The sequence below is a fragment of the Carcharodon carcharias genome, chromosome 1 (assembly GCF_017639515.1).
Source record: "Carcharodon carcharias isolate sCarCar2 chromosome 1, sCarCar2.pri, whole genome shotgun sequence".
In the NCBI taxonomy this organism is placed as follows: domain Eukaryota; kingdom Metazoa; phylum Chordata; class Chondrichthyes; order Lamniformes; family Lamnidae; genus Carcharodon; species Carcharodon carcharias.
In genome coordinates, this window is record NC_054467.1 from 223157883 (window position 1) to 223177861 (window position 19979).

The 19979-nt window shown below is 41.6% G+C and overlaps 1 protein-coding gene across 2 annotated transcripts in view; it reads left to right on the top strand.

The window, feature by feature from the left end:
- dym (dymeclin) overlaps window positions 1-19979 on the top strand; it is a 553915-nt gene that overhangs the window by 432192 nt on the left and 101744 nt on the right. For both annotated transcript variants that reach the window (XM_041192773.1, XM_041192774.1), the window contains exon 16: window positions 3078-3191. In XM_041192773.1, the coding sequence (XP_041048707.1) occupies window positions 3078-3191 (114 nt within the window). The remainder of the gene's footprint in view (window positions 1-3077; window positions 3192-19979) is intronic.

The following is a 19979-nucleotide window of genomic DNA, read 5'->3' on the forward strand; positions in this document are numbered from 1 at the left end:
CAACAATACTCCTTGCACTGAAATAGATGCGCCTGAGAACATCTCTATCACATACAGACCCTTGATTTCTGTCTGTACATGCATTCCTCGCTTGCCCTTTATCCTCCTCCACCTCACTATCTGCTCTAACACTCTGGTTCCCCTCCCCCTGCAAATCTAGTTTAAACACTCCGGAGCAGCACTAGCAAATTACCCGCAAGGATGTTAGTCCCCTCCAGTTCAGGTGCAAACCGCCCCGTTGGAACAGGTCCCACCTTCCCTGGAACAGAGCCCAATTGTCAAGAAACGTGAAGCCCTCCCTCCTGCACCATCTCTTTAGCCACGTATTTAGCTGCATTATCCTCCTATTTCTAGCCTCGCTAGCATGTGGCATGGGTAGCATTCCTGAGATCGTAACCTGGAGGTCCTGTCCTTCAACTTAGCACCTAACTCCTTAAACTCTCTTTGCAGGACCTCCTCCTCCTTCCTATCCACGTCATTGGTCCCTACATAGACCACGACATCTGGCTGCTCACCCTCCCTTATGAGAATACTGAGAACTCAATCCGACATATAGCGGACCCTGGCACCAGGGAGGCAACAGACCATCTGGGATTCTCAATCTCTCCTGCAGAACCTCCTCTCTGTCCCCCTAACTATCAAATCCCCTATCACTACTGCTCTCCTCTTTTCCCTCCCTCCTTTCTGAGCTGAGGGTCTAGCCTCGGTGCCAGAGACGCGACCACTACAACTTGTCCCTGGTAGGTCGTCCCCACCAACAGTATCCAAAACGGTATACCTATTGTTGATGGAAACGGCCACAGGGGTGCTCTGCTCTTTCTGTCTATTCCCCTTCCCTCTCCTGACAGTCACCCAGCTGCCTGCCTCCTGACTTTTAGGGGTGACTGTCTCCCTGAAACTCCTGTCTATTACTGCCTCTGCCTCCTGTTTGATCCGAAGTTCATCCAGCTCCAGTTCCCTAACTCGGCTTCTCAGGAGCTGCAGCTGGATGCACCTTTTGCAGGTGTAGTCATCAAGGACAATTGTGCTGTCTATGACTTCCCATATGCTGCATTCGGAGCACTCGACTGACCCAACTGCTGCCTCCATTACCTACTCCTAATTTATTTAAAGGAACTTACCCGGCCTTACCCCACTGGGAGAAAGCTCGTCCTCAGCCTCTGCTCACCAATGCCTCTTGAGCCAAAGCCTCAAAGCTCCACTCCTTCACTGGGCCACTCACACACTGGCTGCTCACAGACTGGCCGCTCCTCTTCAGCTTCCCCTCCTTTTATTTTCAATCTCCGCACTCTTTTTCAACTAACCCGCCTTCAAGATCCGCGCTCTTTTTCAAATGTTGAGTGCAAGAGTCCTTCTCCTCAATTCCCTCCTGAGTCGTGGTGACTGCGCTGACTTCTCCCAGAATGCTTCAGTCACTTTTCACCAGCACCCTTTGTTGGATGCCCTTCCTCCTGCTGAGTGCAAGAGTCCTTCTCCTCGATTCCCTCCTGAGTCATGGTAACTGCGCTGACTTGTCCCAGAATGCTTCAGTCACTTTTCACCAGCGCCCTCTGTTGGATAGCTCTGTTTATGACTCTTTCCATAATTTTACTGATGATCAAGAGTAGTCTAATGGATGGTAATTGGCTGGAATGGATTTGTCCTGCTTTGTGTATAGAATACTCCTGGGTGATTTTCCACGTAACCTTTGTAGTACCCAGTGCTTTCAGCCATTTCTTGATATCTTTTGGAGTGAATCGAATTGGCCGAAGACTGGTATCTGTGATGCTGGGGACCCCTATAGGAGGCCGAGATGGATCATCCACTTGACACTTCTGCACTCTTCATTGAACCAGGACTGTTTTCCTGGCTTGATGGTAATGGTAGAGTGCGAGATATGCTGGGCCATGAGGTTACCGGTTGTAGTTGAGTCCACTTCTGCTGCTGCTGATGACCCATAGAGCCTTATGATTGCCCAATCTTGAGTTTCTAGGTCTGTTCGAAATCTGCCCCGCTTAGCACAGTAGTAGTGCCATACAACATGATGGAGGGCATCCTCAGTGTGAAGACGGGACTTCGTCTCCACAAGGACTGTGTGGTCATCACTCCTACCGATACTGTCATGGACAGAAGCATCTTGGTGAGAATGAGGTCAAGCATGTTTTTCCCTCTTGTTGGTTCCCACACCACTGCAGGCCCAGTCTACCAGCCACATCCTTTAGGACTCGGCTAGCTCAGTCTGTTCTTGTTTTGGATTTCCAGCATCCGCAGTTTTTTGTTTTTATACATATGCAGGGACCGGTTCTCTGCAAACAAAAGGAATAGTTCAAGCCTTGCACCTTTTTTGAATTACCCGGAAGTTTGGGGAGCCTATAGACCCCCATTGCTTCTTCCATGTCCCTTGGCCAATCACAATCACCCTTTTCTCCTGTCATATAAATTGGTATGATTGTTTGAAATTTGGCATCCTTGCATTTGACCTGATGAGTGCAAGATGAAAAGATTCAGCACCATGTCTCTTTTCAGCAACACTGAAGTTCTGTTCTACCAAGCGAATGTCTAGCTTTTTTTTAATAATTTTCTGTTCCCATTGTACTTTCTATCTTTTCCATAGTACTTTTACCAAAATGTATTTGCATGTTGTAGTTCGCAGAAGCAATTCTGTTTTGGCAACTAGTGATGTAGAATCCACCCTGCTTACATTAGCACTAACACATTTATTAGCTCAGAAGTAAGGATCGTTTATGCCCAAAAGATGAGAATAATGACTCCTCTGTATTCTAAGGGATGCTGCTTTGAAAGTGAGATACCATGTCAAGTTAATAGAGGGAACACTTTTCAATTGTGCCACACCTAACTGAAGTATAATTGAATGCGCTGCCATGTTCTAATGCTTTTTGATCAACACTGTAGGCAATGGACTTTGTGTTTGGGCATACACTTCATCATCAATGGGAAAAAAATAAGTACATAAAACATTTGTGAAGTTGGAAAGATGTACTTTTGTTCAATGTATTAAAGCATTTGGGTTGAGGTTAGGCTGTCATTCTGTGTTTTGAAAACAAGATCCTTGATTATTGACCACATTTACCTCGTAGGTGATCAGCTTCTTCAGTCTTCGGCTGGAACAGGCAGGCGCAGACCTGTCAGTGGAGCGCGTTCTAGAGGTTATCAAACAAGGAGCTGTAGCACTGCCCAAAGATAAATTGAAGGTGAGCATTCTGCCTTTTACTGTCTGTCTTTCTTTCTTGTGATAAAAATCACCAGGATTTGTACTCAGTTGCTGAATTGGTATATGTATTGCCAAGGTAGGAACTCATTCAGATAGAACAGGATCATCAGTATTTGACCTCTGGCTTATGCTGATTAAACGGATATTAACTATGATTACAGTAAGAGTGCTTCAGTGCTCAGTGATAGAGAAGGGAAAATGTCTACTGTTCTCAGTCTTGATCACTATTCAGAAACCCCTGTTAAAAAAGCACTTATTAGTGGACATTTAGTGATAGCAGGATGATGATCAATAGTGATGTCCTAATGTGCAACAGCCCGCCAACACTCAGTATCTGGATTTGCACCTGGAGAAAAGCCACTTCAGTAAGGAAACCTGAAAGAGTCAAATGTGCATGAGAGATGGAGAGAAGATTAGAGGAATAAAAATAAAATGTCTTTCAATGGAATTGGATAGAAGCTTTTCTGACAGGTTGACTGGAGAGGTCAAACCTGGTTTCAGGTATTGATCACTTGCAGCATTCTGTATGGAGTGCAGTAATTGGAGCTCAAATGAAAACAGGAAGTGTTGAAAATACTCAAGGCCTGGCAGCATCTGTAGAGAGAGAAACAGAGTTGGCTTTTTGAGTCGAATATGACTCTTCAGAGTACTAAAGAAGGGTCATATACAACTCAAAACGTTAACTCAGTTTCTCTCCCCATGGATGCTGCCAGACTGGCTGAGTATTCCAGCACTTCCTGTTTTTACTTCAGATTTCCAGCATCTGCAGCATTTCACTTTTATTTTAATATTGGAGCTCATATTGTCTTCAATATGTTCAATATCTTCATATGTTTATGAGCCACAGCTGAGGCACCGCTTATAACAATTTGCATATCTATAGCGCCCCCTCATCAGTGTAAAACAAATCCCAAGACACTTCATAAATATGCACACTGAAAATGGATGCAAGGCAAAGAAGTAGAGGAAGAAGCCTCATTGGAGTGCCTTGGGATTTGTTTTACGCTGATGAGGGAGTGCTATAGATATGCAAATTGTTATAAGCGGTGATTCAACTGTTTTTATTTGAGCTCCACTACTGCACTCCATACAGAATGCTGCAAGTGAGCAGTACCTGATGACTACAAAGCTCCAGCCACCAAGGGGTTTTGATTTGGAAGGACATTGGAATCCCTATTGGGTTGGGGGTTTCAATTTGAGCTCTCTTGGGATCTCAATTTAAAGATCTAAACCAATAGAACAAATGAAAAGTAAATAGTTGGCAAAAGTCATCAATATCACTTCTACTCTGATAACTGTGGGCTATTTGAAGATATTTTTGCTTTGCTTACTGTAATTTTTCAGTGCATTCACAGAAGCTTGACTGACAGTTTTACTGTAGAGGTCAAACATGGTTTCAGAAACCGATCACTTGCAATGTTCTACATGGAGTGCAGTAATGGAGCTCAATTGGGGGAAACATTGGCATCATGGTATTGTCACTGGACTAGTATTCCAAAGACCCAGGATAATGCTCTGGGGCTCGAATTCCACCATGACAGATGGTGAAATTTGAATCCGATAAAAAATCTGCAATTAAAAGTGATGATGACCATTGCCGATTGTTGTAAAAACCCATCTTGTTCACTAATGTCCTTCAGGGAAGGAAATCTGCCATCCTTGCCTGGCCTACATGTGACTCCAGACACACAGCAATGTGGCTGACTCTTTAAAAAAAAGAGGGATGGGCAATAAATGCTGGCCTCGCCAGTGATGGCCACATCCCATATAAAAGAAAAAAATTTCAGTGCATTCACATTACAGATTACTTGAGCATACAAATTAGACTGATCCTGAGGGAGTGCTTTACTATCAGAGATACTGTCTTTCAGATGAGAGATTAAACCATTCTGCCTCCTCGGTGGACATAAAAGGTGCCACAGCAGGTTTGGAAGAAAAACAAGAAAATTTTTCTGGTCTCCTGGCCAACATTTAACCCTCAAACAGCATCCCTAAGATCTGGTTATTTATCTCATTGCCCTTTGTGGTACCCTGCTGTGCACATAATGGTTGCTGTGCTTCCCAACATTACAACAGCAGCTACACTTCAAAACTATTGCAGTGCCTGTAAAGTGTCTTCACATGATATATTCTACTCACTCTGCAGAGGTTTGTGTGAGGTTAATTGGTTATGAAGTACAAATGAATTGTAAAGTTAATTTGAGTGTTTTTTTTCTCTCTAATATTCTCTTGAAGGCAATGACTAATTTTTGGGTACAGATCCACACATCTGCTCCTTTCCTCACATAATAGCCTCAACATCCTAACTTATGTGGTCTAACTCCTCCTTAGATATAAACACTGAGCAGCAAGGGTTACTCATGATACTTTTTCTTTTAATAATACTGTTAAGATTGTCGCTTGGTAGTATAGACCTTGCATATATATGTAGCTTCTAGCATGCATAAGTGAGCCATGCTGCAAGCCTGACTGATAATCTTTAATTACTTGTTAGCGTAATTCTTAGCATGATCAGGATTGTTTAGTAAGTGTTGTCGCGGAATCATATTTAATGTTGGCCACCACGTTCTGAGCTTTGTAAGCATGGGCTGTTTGAGTATGGTCAGTACTTTGCCTATTGTGAACAGCTGAAGGGGTGTGCTATTTGATATGATCCACCATTCATTGGGATGTACGGACTACATACATGGCATGCCAAAGTAGGGTGAATCAAAGCTGTCGTGCGGAATAATGGCTACCCCAATCAGATCGTTGTTCACTGCATATTACGCACACTCATGAATGGACCTAAGGCCACCGCATTCGGTCCTGAAAAGTGCCCAGTCTGCCTCAGATTACCTTGGAAGGGTAAGGTGTCGGAAAAATTTGAGCAACATGTAAAGCCAGCTGTTTCATGCTGCTACTATGCAGTAGCAACATGAATGGTATTCTCCATTAACAGGATGCTGCCATCAAGCCAAAAAGACGTTCTGCCTATCATACAAATGAGGAATGTGATATATGAATTTCCAAGCCGGTGTGATGCCAGGTTATGTAGGCCGTATGTCCCAATGACTGGCTGACCGTATCAAACAGCACGTCCCTTCAGCTGTTCACACCAGGCCAAGTATTGACTGTACTCAACCAACACATGCTTGCAAAACTCAGAACATAATGGTCCAACATTAGATGTGATTCTGCGACTTATTAAACGATCCTGATTTTGCTAAGAATTACACTAATGACCAATTTAAGATCATCAGTTGGCTCAAGTGTGACTCACTTGCACGTGCTAGAAACTACGTATGTCCACACGCAAGGCCCTGTCCTTTACAGACAGAAAGAACATATGCACACATTGCACCTTTTTCAACTAAAGAAAGGCTTGAGGGGCAGCCATTCCATTGTTCATTCCCCAAGGCAATGACTTGACCAATTAGTCGACCTGTCTGGTTTGAATTTGAACAAAAGCTTGGCAATCAACTGTTCCCTGGTGCATTCTCTGTGTCAGCGCCTCTATCAATCAGAGTGCAGGACGAAATTCTTCAACAGCATGTCTCTTTTCTTCAGCAATATTGTTAAGATCACTGGATTTCTGTAACACATCTCTCACTATAACTAAGGCTAACTGACAAATCTATGATAAAGGAGTTGTATAAAATAAATATTATAAACCTGGAAGATTTCAGATCCAAACTGTGATGAATTCCTTAGGAAGATAGTCAAAATACTAAGTCCTTGTGCCCATTGCCCATGGCAGTGGGAAATCAGTTAGGGATTTTGATGCTGACTGTGATGCAACTCTATTAGAAGCGCATGTATGTGCTTAACAAATGGAAAGATTTCTTCTATGCACAAACTATAATGTGTTTATGAAGAATAGCTTTACAAATTTGCTACACTTAGCTCACCAAAAAATCTCACCCAGGTTACTGCTAGAGTCGGATTCATTTGTGAAATTGTCCACTATGTTGCCTTGATGAATATCCCACAATACCCAGATTTCCAATATGGGAAGTACTGAATGCTTAAAAAGGAAAGATTCTCATTCTTCAGAACCAATATGCTTCATCTTGGTGAAAAGAGCCATTTTTTCATTTAAAAAATGTAAACTTTATTTTCCAATAAGTGTTAACAGCTCAGTTCAAGTACCATATTCCTCCCCTTTAAATTGATTTTGCTACCAATGACTATGTTTATTCAACATCAGCAATCCTAAGATTGTTGCCTATGGGGAAACAAATTTCAAATGTTTAACACTAAAAGGGTGCTTTGCAAAATCTACATACACACATAAGCCACTTGCCGAAAGGAAAAGTTTACATGGAGCAGGGCTTCATTTTCTGTGCTTGTATGAGGAGATAATGGTATTTAAATGTGTGAAGTCTTGAAACTGAGTGGGTCAGCAGGTTAAGATATTCAATTGCCTCCACAGGGACATGCCCAGCTTCCTTTAAAGTAATTAGATATGACAAGAACACTGCTTTGAACTTTCACAGATTTGTCTGTCCTTTGGTGGTTTATCTGTGCTAGTAACCTTTGACTGGACTTCAACAGTTAACAGATATCAGGCTTGGAGATTACTATCAGGATAAATGAAAACACTTGAAAGTCTTCACTCCAGCTATTCTTGCAAAGATAAAGTTAACAGTTTGCTTTTATATGGCACCTTTGACGTCGTAAAACACCCCAAGGCACTTCATAGGCACCTTATCAAACAAAACTGGACACTGAGTCTCATATTAGGGCCAACATCCAAAAGCTTGGTCAAAGGGGTAGGTTTTAAGAAGCTTCTTAAAAGAGGAAAGAGAGTAGAGAGGCGGAGGTATATATCAAAGGAATTCCATCGCTTAGGGCTTCAGCAGCTGAAGCCATGGCACCGATGGTGGAGTGACTAAAACCAGGAGATGCGCAAGAGGTCAGAATTGGAGGAGCACAGATACTTCAGAGCTGGAGGAGGTTGCAAATATAGGGAGGGGAAAGGCCATAGAGAGAGTTGAAAACGGGTGAGAATTTTAAAATCAAGGCATTGCTTAACTGGGTCCCAATGTTGATCACTCGCAGGGATGATAGGTGAATCGTAATTGGTGTGACTTAGGGTACAAGTAGCAGAGTTTTGAATGAACTTAAGTTTATAGAGGGTAGGATGTAGGATAAGAGTGCACTGGAGTAGTCAAGCTAAGTGGTAACAAAGGCATGGATGAAGGTTTCAGCAGCAGATGAGCTGAGGCAGCAGCAGATTTGGACAATGTTATCTAGGTGAAAATAGGCAGTCTTAATGATGGCACAGTCAGAAGCTCATCTCAGGTGGTAAGTAAACAATGGGAAACATGTAAATAAACAATTCAAAATGTTCAACAAAAATGCATTCCATTGAAAATCAACAATTCAGCGAGATTGATCCATCCGTGGCTTACTAAGAAGTTTAAGGACAGTATTAGTTTAAAAGAAGAGGCTTATAATGTTGCTAAGAATTATATGATGATTGGGAATGTTTTCGAACCTGCAGAGAGCCACCAAATGATAAAAAGGTAAAAAGTATAATGTGAAAGTAAACTAGCCGGGAATATAAAAAAGCAGATCGTAAGAGCTTTTACAAGTATATAGAAAGGAAGAAAGTAGCTAAAGTAAATGTTAGTCCCTTAGGAGAGTCAGGAAAAATACCATGGTAATGAGGAGTAGCAGAGACATTGAACAAATATTTTGTATCTGTCTTCACTGTAGAAGATGCAAGTTACATAGCAGAAATAGAGGGTACCTAAGGGCTAGTAAGAATGAGGAAATTAAGGTAATTAATATCAGCAGAGGAAAAACTCAAGGGATTAAAATTCGACAAATCCCAATGACCTCATGGCCGACATCCTAGTATCCTAAAGGAGGTAGCTACAGAGATAGTGGATGCGCTGGCTGTGATTTTCCAAATTTGCCTAAATTCTGGAATGGTCCCAAGAGATTGAAAGTTGGCAAATGCAACACCACTATTCAAGAAAGGATGGAGAGAGAAACAGAACAATTGGCCAGGTAGCCTGACATTTGTCATTGAGAAAGTGCTGGAATCTGTTATTAAGGAATATTAACAACTTGCTTAGTAAAGCATAGTATGATTAGAACAAGTCAACATGATTTTACGAAAGGGAAATCCTATTTGACAAATTTATGAGGATGTATCTAATAAGGTAGATAAAGGGAAACCAGTCAATGTATGCTTGAATTTCTAAACAATAAGATGCCACATAAAAGGTTAAAGCGCAAGATAAGGGCTCATAGAGTTGGGAGTGATGTATTTGCATGGATGGAGAATGGATTAATGGACCCGAAGCAGAGAATAGGGATAAATGGGGCATTATCAAATTTGCAATCTGTGACTAGTGAAGTACCAAAAGGAGTAGTGCTGGGGTTTCTGCTATTTATAATCTACATTAATGACTTAGACAAAGAGTAATGTATCTAAATTTACTGATGTTATAAAGCTAGGTGGGAGTGCAAGCTGTGAGGAGGGCAAAAAACGGCAACAAAAAGATATAGACTGGTTAAGCGAGTGAACAACAAGGTGGCAGGTAGAGTATAATGTGGGGAAGTGTGAGGCTATTCAATTTGGCCATAAGAATAGAAATGCAAAATATTTTTTAAAAGGCATCAAACTTGTAAATGTTGATGTTCAGAGAGACCACACCTGAAATACTGCGTGCGATTTTGGTTTCTGTAGTGAAAAGATATACTTATTTGGAGGCGGTACAGCGAATGTTCACTAGATGGGTCCATGGTTGAGAGGGTTGTCTTGTGATAAGAGTCTGAGAGAATTGGGTTTATATTCTCTGGAGTTTAGAAGAATGAGAGGTGATCGCTTGAAACATTCAAGATTATGAAGGGCTTGACAGGGCAAATGCTGAAAGGTTGTTTCTTCTGGCTGGGGAATCTAGAACAAGGGTGCACAATTTCAGGATAAAGGACTCAGATGAGGAAAAATTTCTTCACTCAAAGGGTTGTGGATCTTTGGATATCTCTTCCATGGAGGGTTGTGGATGCACCATCATTGAATATATTTAAGGCTGGGATAGACAGATTTTTGGTCCCTCAGGGAATCAAGGGACATGGGGAGCAGGTGGAAAAGTGGAATTGCAGCCAAGATCAGTGATGATCACATTGAGTGACGGAGCATGCACACAGGCTGTGTGGTCTTTTACTATTCCTATTTCTTATATTCTCATGACAAATACAACACCAAGGTCTGGATCAACGTCACACAGTTTCCAGGCAGCAAGATAGAATTAGAGACTATGGAACAGAGTTCCTGGCAGTTGGAGGAATTTTTGCACATCCAAAAATTGGTTTGGGACATATCAGAAGTAATGGCACAGGATCAGGAAGAGAAGCCATCGCAGATGATTCCCTGACTACAATTGGGTAGATAAGAATGGAACCAGGTGAGTATAGTCTCACCAATTGCCAATGGAGAAGGGTCGTTTGAGGAGGATGGTATGGTTATTCTTGTCAAAGGCTGCAAACAGGTAGAGAAGGATGAGGAGGGATTGTTTACCACAGTCACAATCAAGTAAAATGTAATCTGTAATTTGGATGAGCCATTTTGGTACTGTGGGTGAGGCAAAAACCTGATTGGAACAATTGGGAGCGATGTGCAGAGATTTGGGAGGGAACCGCACATTCAGGGACTTTGGAAAGGGAAGGGAGATTGGGTGGTACTTTTCAAAGACACAGGAGAGGGGTGATGATGACAAATTTGAAGGGTTAAGAATACCTGAGGGTGAAAACCATCAACAAAATCAGCTAACATAGGGCCACAGGAAAGGAAGTTGGGTGGTTGGCAGTTTGGTGAGAATGGGATGAGAGAATAAAAGAGCAGGAGGTGGGTCTGATGGACAAGATGAACTTGGAGGGGGCAGATGGTAAAATAGGAGAGAAATTAGAGAAAGGAAGTTTTCTAAAATTAACTTGGATTCATAGATGTTGAATTATAGGGTTTATTTTTGAGTGGCTATTGGCTGTTAGACTTACTAGATGGGGGCAATGGTAACTCTTATTCAAAAGCAAAATTGTCCCTCTATGCTGAAAAGTGCCTATTTTTGGACACCTTTTGCCTATGTTATGAATCAGATCAGGAATTCAGGGTTGGATTTTCATCTATGAGGAAATTTCCCAGCTTGGCGCACCCACTTTGGGAAAAAGTGCCCTGAATGGCATAATTTTCATTCCAAGGGGCATGGGGGCAGGATAAAGTCAGACACGCCACCCCCCAGATCCAGATCAGAGGCAACCACAGGGGCTGCCGAGTGCTGAAGTGGGCTGATTAAAAGGCCTGCTTCGGTTCCCTGGGACTTCATCAGGGAATACTGTTTGTTGACACAACCCTAACAGCTATCGTTATAGCATTATTGCTGTTCAGCTGCTTCCTCAATTTGTCATTATCACAATGGAGGGCTGTAAGTTCACAGTTTAATTGACAGCTCCAAGAGGTTATTAAAGGATGTTAAATATTAGGCCCACTAGCCCTCACTTCTCTCATCCCCTCAATACCCCACCCACTCCCAAACCACATCCATGCCAACCTATGCCCCTCCCCAACCCCCAATTACCCCCATACCCTCCATGCCAACCCATATCCCTCCAAACAACCCCATGTCCCTTATATCCCATCCCCTATGCCAACTCATAGCCCGCTCATCCTTATAGCCCCTTATAACCCCTATGTCAACTTAGTGCCAACTCATGACCCACCAACCTTTGTCCTTAAACCCTCCATGCCATCTCACCCAGTATCCACCATGAGATGACCCCTGGAGCTATGCTGTGATTAAATAAGTTAAAGCTTAAAAAACTGCTCAATCATGGAAGTCATTTAAACCCCCTCAAGTACTTAATCCTTTATAAAAAAAAACCAAACATTTGTTTTCATAACCTTACATCAAAGTAAGTTAATCCTTTAATAACCTCTTGGAGCTGTCAATTAAACTGTGAACTTACAGCCCTCCATTGTGATAATGACAAATTGAGGAAGCAGCTGAACAGCAATAATGCTATAACGATAGCTGTTAGGGTTGTGTCAACAAACAGTATTGAAACTGCCAGAGCAGATTTTTTTTTCGCAGGCAGTTTTTAGAAAATTCAAGGGGCAGGGGATTTAAATAACTTGACAGCATCAGGTCTGCTTTCCTGAGCACTGAGTTTAAATGGCCCCATCTAATTCATAATTCATGCCTGTGCGCTTCACGTCCACCCCACTTTCCCCGACTTGCGAAAATGGTATCTGCTGGAAGTGGGGGCAGGACTTCTGGATTCGTGTCCCATCCACCATTTTTATAGGTGCCCAAATTCTCCACAACACTGCAAAACCCCAGTCCTCAGTGTTTAGAATATTGTTTTTTTTTTTATTCATTCATGTGATGTGGTCGTCACTGGCTAGACTAGCATTTATTGTCCATCCCTGATTGCCCTTGAGAAGATGGGTTATGCTGCCACCTTGAACCACTGCAGTCCATGTGGTCTAGGTACACCCACATGCTGTAAGGGAGGGAGTTCCAGGATTTTAACCCAACAACAGTGAAGGAATGGCGATATATTTCCAAGTCAGGATGGTGAGTGACTTGGAGGGGAACTTCCAGGTGGTAGTGTTCCCATGTGTCTGCTGCCCTTGTCCTATATGGTAGCGGTCATCGGTTTGGAAGTTCCTGTCAAAGGAGCCTTGATGGGTTCTTGTAGATGTACATCCTGTAGATGGTACACACAGCTGCCACTGTGTGTCAGTGGTGGAGGGAGTAAATTTTTGTGGATAGGGAGCCAATCCAGTTTTGCTAGGGCACCTTGATGCTAAACTCAGTCAAATGCTGCTTTGATATCGTGCAGTCTCTCTCACCTCACCTCTGGAGTTCAGCTTTTTTGTCCATGCTTGATCCAAGGCTGTAATGAGGTCAGGAGCTGAGTGACCCTAGTGGACCCAAACAGAGGGTCAGTGAGCAGGTTATTGTTAAGCAAGTGCTGCTTGATGGCACTGTTGATGACCCCTTCCATCACTTTATTGATGATGGAGAGTAGACTGATGGGACTAATTGGCTGGGTTGGATATGTCCTGCTTCCTGTGTACGGGACATACCTGGGCAATTTTCTGCATTGTTGTGGTTGTACTGGAACAGCTTGGCTAGGACGTGGCAAGTTCTGGAGCAATATTCTTCGGTACTATTGCCAGAATATTGTCAGGGCCCACAGTCTTTGCAGTATCCAGTGCCTTAAGCTATTTCTTGATAGCGCATGGAGTGAACCGAATTGGATAAAGACTGGCATCTGTGATGCTGGAGACCTCTGGAGGAGGCCGAGGTGAATCATGCACTCGGCACTAAAGATTGTTGCAAATACTTCAGTCTTATCTTTTATCAAGAGAATATACCCTGCCGTTCTGTGGGGCAAATCATTTTCACTCCAAAGTACTGTGCTACCATATTTCTACAGAGTTTCAAAGTTAAACCTGCCAATTTGCCTGCCAATAATTTCAAACATATCTTCTTCCTCAAATATACCCCTTCACTTTTTCTTTCTTTCTCTCTCTCTCTCTCACACACACAAACACACACACACTCACACACACATACATGTATATATCAGGACAAGTAAACTGAACCCATTCTCTTCTAAAAATTTCACCTCTGCCAACCCCACCCTCCTCCAACCCCCACTCTTAGTTTCCCTATTTGTTAGTTTCTGGATTATTGTACTGGGAAGCACAATGGGGTTTGTTTCCATCTTTCACTTCTGTGGAACTGTCAACATTGAACAAATTCTGGGTGTGATCCCACTGATAATGAGGTATATACCCCAGGGGTTGAGTAGACTAAAAAATAAAGAACTTGCATTAATACAGCACCTTTCGTGACCATAGGCCACCCCATAGCTCTTTACAGCCACTAAAGTACTTTTGAAGTTTAGCTGCTGTTGCAGGAAAAATAGCAGACATTTTGCACACAGTGAATCTCCACAACAACAATGTGATAATGACAATTTTACTTTTGTTATGTTCACTGAGGGTTGAGTATTGGCCAGTATACTGAGAATAATACCCCTGATCATCTTCGAAATAGTGCCAAGGGATCTTTTACATGCATCCAATAGAGCAGACAGGTTCTTGGTTTAATGTCTCATCCAACAGTGTAGCACTCCTTCATTATTGCTCCAGAGTGTCAGCCTTGATTTTGTACTCAAGTCCTGGAGTGGACTTTGAAACCAGAATTTTCTGACTTTGAAATGAGAGTGCTACCAACTGAGCTATGATAGACCTAAAAAGCAAACATGTTTAATAGCAGCAAGCTGTGTCGTCATGTGAACCATGGAGACAGCCAATGTTTCTATCTCTATTTTCCTTGAGTCTGTTTTGCATTTGAAATGGACAGGAATCTTCAATTTGGAGACAAGCATACTTTTTAAAATGTTAGAAAAATTAATTTTAAGGAACCATTAAGCCAAAATCTTAACAGAAAAGTGGAAAAAAATTATTACACTGATAGCATAGATCAAATCATCTAATTCCCATATTGTGATGCAGGTAATGGAATATGTTAGAAGTTTTTTCCTAATTTATAAAAAGTTTTATCTCACGCAGAATTTTCCTTTGAGTGAGGAGCCAAAGAGAACCAGTGCTAATAGATCTGTACTTCAGCAAAACAGCGCAGTTAATTGGCTGAAAAAATATATAAACGGAATAAAACAATCTCTTTTATTATAAATGTCTAATGACTTTTTAAAAACATATTAGAAAAAGATAGATCACTCTAACATCAAATAAAGCAATTAAATACAACATGAATCTAGATAACCAAGCTGGAGGACTGGGAAAATCACAGAGACAGCAATGAAAAGACGCAGAAGATTAGGAAAGCAGTTTGGAAACTGGCATACAAAAGATCAGTCAATAGGTGCATGTTCATTCCAATCAGTGTTTACATAATTTGACCACGAAATTCAAACAATTTAATAAGGTGTAACCCAGCAGACCTATTTAGGGTGGAGGGAGAATATGGAATTTGGAAGCAGGCAGTTTTATATCCTGTTCAAGTTCTTCCCTAAACTCTGCCAAAAGCAAGGAAGAGTATAAGATATATGCACCCTAACTAAATTAGCAGGAAAGTGAATGGTTTTTGGCCAAGATAAGTTTTAAACTCTATTTTTTACACCCTCCCTATCATCATTATCAATTTTCCAAAATTCGCTAGATTCTGGAAAGGTTCTATCAGATTGGAAAGTAGCAAATATAACCCCTCTGTTTGTATTCAAGAAAGGAGGGAGGCAGAAAACAAGAAATTATAGGCCAGTTAGTTGACGTCTGTCATGGGGAAGTTATTAGAATCAATCATTAAGGAGGTTATAACTGGTCACTTAGAAGAGCTCAAGGCAATAGGGAAGAGTCAGCAAGGTTTTGTGAAAGGAAAATCATGTTTAACCAATTTATTGGAGCTTTTTGAAGGAGTAACATTTGCATTGGATAAAGGGGAGCCTATAGATGCATTGTACTTGGATTTCCAGAAAGCATTTGATAAGTTGGCACATCAAAGATTATTATGGAAAATATGCATGGTGTACAGGGTAACATATTAGCATGGATAGAAGATTGACTGGCTGGCAGAAAGCAGAGAGAATGTTTAAATGGGTCTTTTTCTGATTGGCAGGATGTGACAAGTGGAGTCCCACAGGGGTCTGTACTGGGGCCTCAACTTTTTACGATTTACATCAATGGCTTAGGTGAGGGGAGTGAAGACACGGTAGCTAAATTTGAAAATGACACAAAGATAGGTAGGAAAGTATGTTGTGAAGAGGACATTAGGTTGCAGATGGATATAGATAGGTTGAGTGAGTGGGCAAAGATCTGGCAAATGGAGTTTAATGTGGGAAAGTGTGAAGTTGTTCACTTTGGCAGGAAGAACAAAAAAGCAGAGTATCACTTAAATGGAGAACGGCTGCATAATTCTGAGGTGCAGAGGGATCTAGTACATGAGTCACAAAAAGTTAGTATGCAGGTACAGCAAGTATTTAAGCCGGCTAATGGAATGTTACCCTTTATTACGAGATGGATTGAACATAAAAGTAAGGATGTTATGCGTCAGTTATACAGGGCATTGGTAAGACCGCACCTCAAATACTCTGCGTAGTTTTAGTCTCTTTATTTAAAGAAGGATGTAAATGCTTTGGAGGCGGTTCAGAGGAAGTTTACTAGATCGATACCTGGAATGAGTGGGTTGTCTTATGAGGAAAGGTTGGACAGACTGGGCTTATTTCCACTGGAGTTTCAAAGAGTGAGGGGTGATTTGATTGAAATATTCAAGATCCTGAACGGCCTTGACAAGGTGGACGTCGAAAGAATGTTTCCTCTTGTGGGTGAGTCCAGAACTAGGGGGCACTGTTTTAAAATCAGGGATTGCCCTTTTAGGATAGAGATGAGGAGAAATTTTTCCTCTGAACGTTGTGCGACTTTGGAATTCTCTGCCTCAGAAGTTGGTGGAGGTGGGTGTCATTGAATATTTTTAAGGCAGAGATAGATAGATTCTTGTTAGGCAAGGGAATCAAAGGTTATCGGGGTTAGATGGGAATGTGGAAATCGAAACACAAGAAGATTAGCCATGATCTTATTGAATGATGGAGCAGGCTCGAGGGGCCAAATGGTTTACTCCTGTTCCTATTTCTTATGTTATTATGGTAAGCACAAAATTCACAACAGTAAAACAATATTGCCACAGATTCTCCACACATTGAGTTTGCTGCATCACCTGAAGAGGAGCTATAAGTCTCAGCAAGGCATTCTGCCACAGACTGAAGTGAGAGAATAGTCAGGACTAGTGGTACACACCTTGTGGGCCAGTAACAGAATGGCATTGGTAAATATCTGGCACATCATGATTACCTCAGCTCTGAGGGGAATAGTGCATGAGCTACAGTTGGGTTGGGGGCAGAGACTTCAGAAAGGAAATGTAATTTTTCAAATGGTGCTTTGTGTAACAAGTAGCAGCTTAGTGCTTTGGAGCAGAGTGGCAATATGCAGGCTGTTGCTCACAGACCTAACATGGCCTGGGATTCTTATCTCAACCATCAAATGTAAGTTTTAGGTTCTACTGATGGTTTAGTTGATGAGCAATATCCAGTGATTGTGCACCATATGAACCAGTGAGTTTTTTTCAACCTCTAGTCTGTGCTAAATTAGCTACTCTCAGCCAATCACTCAGTTGGGCTTAGTGACATTGGGCTAGGAAAGAGATAAATCAGCAAGAGCCCCTACTCCTGATCACTACTGTATCCTCATTTGGTAGGCATACCTTTGTGGATGTTAGCCAGGATTGTGTTTAGCCACAATGCTCCCTTCTGGTTGAGTAGTCTGCCATGCACATACATGGAGAATGGCTGCTTTGGGGAAATTGTTAAAGAGCAGCTGAAAATCTGGACCAGTATCTCCAGTTCAAGTCAGTGACTGGGAGAAAATAGTCTGATGACAAAATTTTTTAAAACACAGAAGCATCTTCCAGCAATGACAGAAGATGAAGAATTCCCTTGGCTGCTCTTGCATTCCTACAATCAGCCAGCTCTAGGCAGGAGTTGCTGATTATCTGGAAGCAATTCAGCTAAGTTGACTTGGTTTGGGGGATAAGGAAAGTTTTTAAAATGTGAATCTTCGGAGAAAAGTAAATCTTGCACAAAGTGAATCTTCGGCTTATGGCATGGCATGACTTACTTATGAATGAATACCTTTAACAAGAATTGATTTTGTGAATCTTTCAAATTGACAGCGGTAGGAGGGCTGCAGTTTTCCTCAATGCCCTGAATTAGGGAGGAGAAAAATCAAGGTTTCACTCCTGATTGTTCTGCAGTGACAGTGCCTCTGTCACAGATCAAATGAGGTTAGAGTTAGGATTAAGCTTGGTTGTGAGTTTCTCGTTAGTTTAATTTTCTGTTAATATGGTATATGTGAGACAGGAAAATGCCACTTGCACAAGATAGCACGGAAATAATCAGTTACTCGGTTGGTAAACTCACTGAGCCATAGGAGACACCTGGATGCAGTCAGCTGCAGTCTGATCTACATCCTCTTACATTTCAGATAGTGTAATAATGAGCTTGCAGTGGTAAGAAAGTGCACTCATGTGTCTGAATAAGCTAATCATGATTGAACACTGCACTTTGAAGCAGAAAATATTCAAATATGAACCAGTGTATAACTGGGACTGGGTTTTACATTTAATTATTTTTCATTTATAGCAGTTAACAAAATGAAGAACTTAAGAAATCAGTCAAAAAAAGCTGAGTTGCATCATTCAAGTTAAGCTATTTTGAAGAAGTTGAGGTTCATGCTTGAAGTTACCCTTGGCCACAATGTTCCCCCATCTGGCACCAAATGTAAATGCCAGATATGCTGACAATGTCAGAACACTGATCGGAAGTGGTAGTTGTGGAAATCACTGCAATATAGATATAGATGCCTATGGGGGAAGTGGTGGCATAATGGTATTGTCACTGACTAGTATTTCAGAGACTCAGGTTCAAATCCCACCATGGCAGATGGTGAATTTTTAATTCAATAAAAAAGTCTGATGACAACTGTCATAACCCATCTGGTTCACTAATGTCCTTTAAGGAAGGTAATCTGCCCTTGCCTGGTCTGGCCTACATGTGACTCCAGACCCACAGCAGTATGGTTGACTCTTAAATGCCCTCTGAAATGGTCTAGCATGCCATGCAGTTATCTAAAGGTCAATTAGAGATAGACAGTAAATGCTGGCCTTGTCAACGACATCCACATCCCATGAATGAATAAATAACTTATCTACTGAGCTAGCTGAGCTTTTTTACCATGAAGGACAGGTTGACACTGTAAAATGAATGTTCAGAACTGAGATCATAAAGGATTGATTTAAATGGAGATGAATAGTCTTTGACTTTAACTCCTCCAATTTCTTCCTTCTCTGAACTTGCTGACTTCTAATCAAATGCCAAGGGCACAAGTAGCTCTCTGGCATTTTGCTCAATTTGCCTTTTTTAAGGTAGGAGCTTGAAAAGTGACTGTCAGCAGACCGTTGAATATGGAGACCTCAACCGATTGTGGTCTTGTTCTAATGCGCTGCCACCGCACAAACTTGAATCAGCGAATACTGATTTGGGATGTAGAGCATGAACGTTTTTCATTTCTCAGTCCTTAATCCAGGAACATGGAGGTAAGAGCATAAAAGCAAAATACCACGGATGCTGGAAATCTGAAACAAAAACAGAAAATACTGGAAAAACTCAGCAGGTCTAACAGCATCTGTGGAGAGAAAAAAAAAGTTAATGTTTCAAGTTTGTATGACTCCACGGACTTGAAACATTGACTCTTTTTTTTCTCTTCACAAATGCTGTTAGATCTCCTGAGTTTTTCCAGGATGGAGGTAAAGCTGTAGATCTTCTCAATTAATACTTGGCTGAAGTTTAATTTTTGTTTTTCTAAATTTTTGTTGAAGCATGTGCACCCAGTGTCAGCAGTCAGCATTAAACATATTCAGAGTAAATCTTCCTCATTCTTTGGGCTAACAACATGCCTTAGCCCAATTTCAGAATATCCCCGACTGTATCTACACAGTAATTTTCACTTTAAGTCGCCCTGCTTAACATCGTCTTGTTTTAAAGTCATTTATTCTTTTGGCTCTCTTTTTCCAATTTGTGTCGCCATTTTTGTTTTTAACATAGTTTGCGTGAGTTGTTGATGTCAGAGTCGTCATCACACACGTCATGTGTTATCATCAGCAAAGCAATGGAACATGCTGTCAGGGGATTT